Raw genomic sequence first — 8,726 nt, forward strand, 5'->3', positions numbered from 1 at the left:
CTTAAATCGAATATCTTGAATATTTCGTTTATTTTTGATAATACGAAAAAATGTTTCAAATGAAAGTGGAATGGTGTCGAGGGGAATTTATTTTAGTCAAGTTTTTTTTTTCTAAGTGGAGGCGCTAAAAAGATATGAAGGTCATTCCACTTTTTTAAATGGAATTATGTGATTTTTTTTAGATAACATGATTCCTTTAATTATTTTGCAATATAAAAATATTAAGGTAAAGATATCAAAAAACCAATAATTTACGAGATATTTTATTCTGACAAAAATTTTTTATTTAAGATGTTCAAAATAATGCCCTCGGACTTCAATATATTTTTGGAGACGATAGTTAAATGATTCTCTTACCCTTTCTGTTATTTCTGAATTTATACTTACACATGCCAAAATAAATTTTAAGGTGAGTTATTTCATATTCCATAACATGTATTGTATGTACAGTATAGATAAACAATTCACAGTCTAGTATTTCTTAGACTTTCTCTATATCAGATTTGAAGTATGAGTGATTATACGAAAAAGGAAAAAATAGAGATGTTTCTTAGGTGGAAGAAGCTCTTCAAAGGCGCGAAGCCAAATTATATAGCCAAAGACATCCTGAAAAATGTTTACCGTCTCGCGCTGCTTTTGAATGTCTTATTAAAATTTTTCATGAATCTGAAAGTGTTTGTTCAAATAAAAAAATCGACCTCATTTGCAAACTAATGAAGCAGCAGAAGTTGCTATTTTGGCTGCACATAATCCACATATCAGTTCTCGATATAGAGGAATTCTGATATTTCAAAAACAAATATTTTATTCTGAAACGCCACTCATTTCATTCACATTTCATTACATTCAAGAATTGGGAATGATTATGTTAATCGGTTGGAATTTTGTTAATGGTTGCAACAGTTGGAGGTCGATGAATTCTTTTTCAATAAGATGTTATTTACTGATGAATCGACTTTTACTAATCATGGATAATTAAATAAAAGAAATATGCACTACTGGTCCGTTGAAAATCCAATGTGATTTCGACAAATAGAACGTCAACGAGCTCTATGGAGCTGTAATATGTGGTGTGGTATTTTACAAAATCGAATCATTCGCCCTTTCTTTATTGAGAGTACATTAAATGACCAAAAATATGTTGATTTTTTGTCCCAACAATTATCATAATTATTAGAAGAAATGCCGTTAGAAACTTGCTTACAGATGTGTATCAACATGATGGCTGTTCGGCTCATAATGCACGCGTTGCACATGTAGTTTTACACGAAATGTTTTCGGAACATTGCTGGATAGATAGAGGACACATTAATTGACCTGCACGTTTTCCTGATTTAAATCGTCTGGACATTTTGTATGGGGAACATTAAAAAACATTGTGACAACGATTACAACTACACAGGAGAACATGAAACTGTGTATTTTAGCTACATGTGCAAGTATAAATTCAGAAATAACAAAGGGTAAGAGAATTATTTAAATATCATCTCCAAAAATATATTGAAGTCCGAGGGCATCATTTTCTCTTTAAATAAATTTTTTTGTCAGAATAAAGTATAAAATATCTCTAAACTATTGGTTTTTTGGTATCTCTACCTTAATACTTTTATATGCAAAATAATTAAAGGAATCATGTTATCTAAAAAAAAAATCACATAATTCCATTTAAAAAAATGGAGGTGACTTTATCTTTTTAGCGCCTCCATTTAGAAAAAAAACAACGTGATTAAAATAAGTCCCCCTTAACACCGTTTCACTTTCATTTGAAAATTTTTCCGTATTATCAAAAATAAACGAAATATTTAAGATATTCGATTTAAGTGAACCATCCTGTATATGAAATTAATTTCAGTTGACAGGGAAGAGAATTATTATACATCAGTTTTATAATTTATTAATTTTATCTAAAATAAAACAACATAAAATAAAACGATATTTTTAATAAAATTTTAATATATATTGTACAAGTATGATTTTTATGGATTTTCAATAGATAGTCATACTGCTGATATTCTAACGGCTGTATCCCTTCTTATATTGTCATAATAAAAAAAAAATGTTGAAATTGACGATATATACTTGATGTGTACTGACGCAGCTTTAAAACGTACATACATATAATATATAGGTCTGTTCACGTTGCTCGCATTTTTTGCATTCGGCATCTTCGCTTTCTCTCTTTTCAAAGCCCAATATATCTATTTCATTTTAAGTCCAAAAATATTTAGTTATTAGTTCATGCAACGCGAACCTCATTAGACTTAAAGGGTAAAATGGGAAGCACAGACTCTCTCTTGCATAATGCATAACACATGAGGCATAAGAAAATGAACCAATCAAAATCCTTTATTTCCTTCCTTTCCGTAAAGGACTCTGATTAATTGATTTTCTTATGCCTTATGTTTTATGAGTCTGTGCTCCTCGTTTAAGGCTATATCCACACAACTTGCATAGCCGCATAAAGAAAATTATTCATCGTATTTCTCCTATAAAGGCGCACGTTAAATGTGATTGAATAATTTTCTTTATGCATACGCGACTATGCAAGTCGTGTGAATATACTCTAAATGTTAAAAAAATCACCTCAAATTTTGATAAAAATATACTCGATCGATGCATTTTTGCACGAAATAAATCTGGTAGAAAAAAGTATCGTTTTGCTCTGCGAACCGAGATATTATGCATTAAAGTTGACAACTATTTAGATTAGGAAATATGTCAGCCGCGAAATACTCCGCTGCGAGCATGCGCTGCGATCACATTTTTATACTCTATGGTTCGTTGCTTCAAAAATACAAAAAATCAGTTTTTTAAAAACACAAAAATATTGTTTCAAAACACAAATTCATTGCTTTAAATACATAAATTCTTTGCATTAGCAGTGAATTTGTGTATTTAAAGCAATGAATTTAAAGCAGTAAATTTGTGTTTTTGAAACAGTACTTTTTGTGTTTTTAAAGTACTGATCTTTTTGAAGCAGTACTTTTATCTTTTTAAAGCACTTGGGGTCGATTATGTATCTTCAAATCAGATGAAAATTACAAAAGTGAATAAATTCACTAGAATATTTAATTAGTCAATACCGAATAATCTTTGCTCACTTTTGTAATTTTCACCTTTCAAAATCCATAATCGACCTTCAGAGTCGATTCTGAGGATCGTAATTTTTATCAAAATTTGAGGTGGACGGGGTTTTTTAACATTTATCAAAAATCAAAAATTGGCTTGATAACTGGAACATTTCAAAATAATCAGTCTTCTACCAGCGTGGAATCCATTTATTGCCTGAGAGGTGGGTCAAGATTGTGACTTACGATGGAGCATATTTTAAATAAAATAAAAATAATTTTTATGTTTCAAATCAATGCATTTTTTAATCAAAAAATGTGTAAAGTCATGCTTGTACAATCATAATAAATTACATCATCTAATATAAACAACATGTTTTTCTAATATTTTTCATATAATAAATTAATATTACATTAAAAAATTATTTATAGGCTACGAGTAAACGCTGGATATCGAGTGTTAAAATACTACTTAATATTTAAAACGTAGATAAGAATATATAATAGACATTATTGTATATTGTTGTATATTCTTATTACTCGTAGCTTATATATAATTTTAATTTTTAAGTATTGAGTAAATAATTTTTAATAACTTTTAATATTATTTAATATATAATAATTTTATATAATATTTATTTAATAAAACTTTTATTCTTATGAACAGGTTAAAGTTGACTTCATTGTATGTATGTATTATACAATATCAATTTTCATATGAACAAATTTGAATTCGCCGCGCACCGCCATTGCAACTCATCCCTCGTGCCAGATGATATCGTGGTGTCGCGTTCGACGATACGCAGGAAGTTTCCCATCTTGCTCGACAGTTTCGTCATTCGTCAACCCGTTCAATCTTCGCCCGCGTAAGCGCGAGAATTTCTCGACGACTCTCGCAAAGTGCGCGAAATCGTGTCTATGTCCCATTCGTGCTCGTCGCATACGATAGTATCCGTCCTACTGTCACACGTTCTACCTGATCGGCCTAGTCGATCGCGTTATCGCGCGGAACGTTCATTTTCCCAGCCGCAATTTTCACACGCGACAGCGATGCACTGTGGGCCAGCAATGGTGGGCGCGTGATTTTGAACAATTCGAGCTATCTAAGGAACGCGCAGGTACGTGTGCCCGACGACGAGATACGTGCGACGTCGAGCCCATTGCATCGTCCTGGATCCCGTCGTTTGTCTGGGAATGGGATTCTGAGTAACGGACGATATTCGCACCGTGCTCCAGTGACGAAGCCCCGATTTCGCCGTTTTCATTCGACCCCGCTTGATCGCCCCCTTTTCCCCTCCCGCTGCTGCGCTATCCACGAAAATTCTGTTTGAGGTTAGGTCCCGCGCCGTACGTCTCGACTACACGCCGTCGCGTGCGACGTTCTCCGCGACATCTCGTCCGTCGGCGTGCCACGCGTCGGGTCTCCGGACCCGTCGTACTTGGCGCGGCACGCCACTCGTGAGCGAGCTGTCGTGTACGCGCTCGAAAATCTGCCTCGCAAAAATGGCGCGTTCTCCCGAGAAATGGCGCTGATGTTCCACGACGACTTCGCGCTCCGCACTCTCGGTTCAAGTTTATTTTCATTTTTTTCCTTCCTCTCTCCGTCACTCTTTTCACTTCCCTCTTTAACGTGTTCGAATTCGTGTCTGCGTTCAGCGTGTTCGAATACACGATCGCGTCAAACTTCACTCGGGTGAATGACCGAATCGATGTCCCGCGACTTTTCAAAAGCACGAGCACGACAAATTTAAATCGCACCTCCACACCATTTTGAAATTCTTAACTACGTTGGCAACAAGCGACGTAATCGAGGTGATTATTACGCGTATAACGTATAGATCTTGCGTTCGTATAGGTAAACAAAATCGCGTTTGTGATAGAACAATTAAATAATTGGATTTCTTGTCAGGCGAGTGTGTTAAGTTTACATGATTGCTGTTTAGTTACGGCTGGATTAATTATATTTATCTAAATAATATTCGGCATTCTTCACATCACAATAGATTGTTTTATTTTAAGGCCAATTTCTTTGTAATGAGTTTCTAAATAATTTGAATATGTAAGTTTAAAATTTAATATTGAAAATAACTTTATTAATTTGTACTTGGTTAATTTATTTATGAATAATTTATGATTATGTTTCTAATCTTAATATTGTTGTTATATATCAATTTAATTATACATTTGCGTTTTTGAAATACTTTACTTTTCAAGAACTTTTTTTTACAATCGAGATCATTATATCACTATGAAAAAAAAATTTTATTATATTTGCCAAAGGTAATACTTTGTAGTTATGTTTGCATGTTATATTGCAAATATATTTAGGAATTCTTGCAACTTACGATTAAGGGGATACTGAAGTGATAAAATTACCAACATTATACTGTCGTAAAAAATCTCCGAATTGACTGATCGGAATAAAAAATGGTTTTATAGAATTAAAATAGACACAAAATTAGGAGATACAGTGGACTTTATATTAAAATTGCAAAAAAGTTAAATAAGTTTTTAAATTTTTTCAATTTTAGTATGAAATACTGCACCATTTCCCAAGTTTGCGTTTATCTTAATCTTATAAATGAATTTTTAATTCCGTTCAGTCAATTCGGAGATTTTTATACGACTGTAACGTCGATAATTTAGTTACTTGAGCATTCCCTCAATTGTTTTACAAATGGAATTGATGTTATATAAATAAAAATTTATATTTAATTATTGTATTTACTTATATTTAATTATTTAACTGTAAACTTGCAATCGGTATTCGGATTATATTTAAGACTGTCTTAAATAGTTTCAAGATGTCATAAGTCAATCAGAAGTATTAGCATTTTAAGATATTACTTAAGACATTAAGTTATTAAAATAAGAATAGATTATGGATATCGATCATTCCATGACGCTGATATTTTTGTTCAGGTATCATCGTCATGTCCATTAATAAGGGACAAAATACAAGGGCTCTAGTAGAACCCTTGACTTTGGATTCGCGCACACTGGGAGACAGCGATCTTAGTGCATTGACTTTGTCTCACGGCAACGAACAGTATCCGTCGAATGACTTTGAGGAGTTTGCGAATATTCAAGCAGAACTTGAATGCATAAACTCGGAGGGAGTTATGACAGATGAACGAATAGTAATTGACGAGAACGTTGAGACTGATACGACAGTACCTGATGTGGAAATGACTGAAATTTCTGAGCAAGTGCAAACTGAACACGTTTACACGATAGCCAATCAAAACAACCAGAATATTGTGTTTCAAACAAAGCCTACTGTGCAGAGAGTACCGGTGTCAGCAGTCCAGGTAACGTTTTTAATTGCAATTAAAACTATCGTTTAAACGCTATGGTCTGTTTATAAGAATTTCCTCTTTAGGTAAAACCAAACATCTGTCCAACTACGCAAAGCCAGTCTATTATGATAGTGTCACCTGTGAGCGGACAAGGCACCAGCCAAATTTTAAAAATTTCACATCCACCAACAGCTTCAGCTGAACAGTTGCAATCTTTAGCACAGACTCTGATTACTGGAAAATCCGTGGATGGGAGCGTTGTTCAATTAAGGACACAACCCGCCAAGTCTGTCACAACAACTAGTGCCTCTGGGAACATCACGATCAGTAACATGCAGAATGTTAAGTTTTCACAGCCAACTACGTTGAAACGGACAACACAGAATGTATCGCAAGGGCGTAACGTAAGATATTATAATCCTCAGAATTCTTCGTAAAATTATATAACACATTTGAAATGCAATTAAAATATGAATTCCCGGATTGGATTACCATTTATATTATATATTTCTTTACTTACAAAATTTTCAATTTTTCAATCTTATATAAAACTGAAGCATGTAAGAATTTGAGACTCACTGACCATTCTTACATGCAACTATATATACTTTATTCTCGAAAAATAATATATCAGATATCGAATTACAATATCTTTCATAGGTATACACGAAGATGATATTGACAGGAAATCAATCACAATCTGGTACTCAACAAGTTCTCATTACGAGTTCACAAAGTGAAAATCAATCTGCTCAAGGGATTAAATTTCTCAATAATACCTCTTCTAGTTATGTCAGCCCGACGAAAAATATAACATTGGCACAGATGGGCACTATACTCTCTACCAACAAACAACATATTTTGCCAACATCTTCGCCAAAGCAGGTTTGTCTCAAGTTATGTGATACAAGTCATTACAAATTATATGCATCTTGCGCAACAATAGTTATACATATATCCTTTTATTTTTTTGTAGAGTGTGATACTAAACAAGTTGCTACAGTCTTCAACATCTCAGCAATCAAAAGTAACCATAATACCAACAAATACTGTAAAATCACCTACAAAAATCCTTCCTGCGCCAACTCTGAGTATTCAGGCCAAGTCCTCAACGACGACGAATCAACAGCCTACATTCATTACGTCCAAGTCAACCACGCAGCAAAATCCGCAGAAAGTGATCATTAGACAGGTTGAAAGATTTACATTCAAATAATTCTTTTACATTTTGAAAATTATATTCATCTTTCGAAATTATATATTATAAAAATTCTTTCTTTAGGGTTCTTTGAAACCTAGCAATGTACTTGGAAGTGGACAACAAGTCATTAGAATACCTGCTAATCAGAATATTGTGACAGGATCAAATCAAGTTCATCAAATTCAGATGTCTGGAAGACAAGTACATCTCATAATTATCTCATAATTTTTAATGGATTAATTATAATTATGTATATATACAGGACCACTTAAATCGACCATCTAAAACATCTTGCTTATTTTTGATAATATAAAAAAATGTTTCAAATGAAAGTGGACTGGCTTCATAGGTACGTATTTTAGTTGGTTTTTTTTTTAGATAGAGGCCAAAAAGATATGAAGGTTATCTCCACTTTTTTAAAATGGAATTGAATGATTTTTTTTTACTCAATATAATTCTTCTAATTATTCTGCATATAAAAATATTAAGATAGTAATATCAAAAAACCAATAGTTGATGAGATATTTTATATTTTATTCTGGCACATATTGACATAAAATATTAAATAACTCGTAAACTATTAATTTTTTGATAATCATAAACCTTAATATTTTTATGAACAGAATAATGAGATGAATTAGTTGGTGGAAAGAAAACATAGTTGCTTATTTAAAAAATTATCCATTTTGACATACAATTTTTTTAAAGCAACAATATGTTTTCTTTACACTAACTTTCATAAAAGTATTAAGATACGATTATCAAAAAGTTAATAATTTACGAATTATTTAACATTTTATGTTAATATATATTGGAATAAAGTATAAAATATCTTGTAAACTATTGATTTTTTTTATATTTACCTTAATACTTTTATATACAAAATAATTAAAGGAATCATATTGTGTAAAAAAATCATACAATTCCATTTTAAAAAATGGAAATGACTTTCATATCTTTTTAGCGCCTTCACCTATAAAAAAAACATGACCAAAATATGTTCCCCTTGAAACCCCCTCATTCCATTTTCGTTTGAAATATTTTTTTATATCATCAAAAATAAGCGAGATGATCGATTTAAATGGATCATCCTGTATATGTGTGTGTGTGTGTGTGTGTGTGTGTGTGTGTGTGTGTGTGTGTGTGTGTGTGTGTGTG

The 8,726-nt window shown here is 32.4% G+C and overlaps 1 protein-coding gene across 4 annotated transcripts in view; it reads left to right on the top strand.

Moving 5' to 3' along the window:
* The first annotated feature begins 3,885 nt into the window (after positions 1-3,885).
* LOC108693414 (protein lin-54 homolog) overlaps positions 3,886-8,726 on the top strand; it is a 9,493-nt gene continuing 4,652 nt past the window's right edge. For 3 of the 4 annotated variants that reach the window (XM_018202333.1, XM_018202335.1, XM_018202336.1), the window contains exons 1-6: positions 3,886-4,880; positions 5,991-6,379; positions 6,451-6,771; positions 7,028-7,252; positions 7,344-7,559; positions 7,650-7,769. In XM_018202333.1, the coding sequence (XP_018057822.1) occupies positions 6,002-6,379; positions 6,451-6,771; positions 7,028-7,252; positions 7,344-7,559; positions 7,650-7,769 (1,260 nt within the window). In that variant the 5' untranslated portion in view covers positions 3,886-4,880; positions 5,991-6,001. The remainder of the gene's footprint in view (positions 4,881-5,990; positions 6,380-6,450; positions 6,772-7,027; positions 7,253-7,343; positions 7,560-7,649; positions 7,770-8,726) is intronic. The other variant, XM_018202334.1, reaches the window with a different exon arrangement.

This window comes from Atta colombica, unplaced genomic scaffold (genome assembly GCF_001594045.1).
Source record: "Atta colombica isolate Treedump-2 unplaced genomic scaffold, Acol1.0 scaffold9, whole genome shotgun sequence".
Lineage (NCBI taxonomy): Eukaryota > Metazoa > Arthropoda > Insecta > Hymenoptera > Formicidae > Atta > Atta colombica.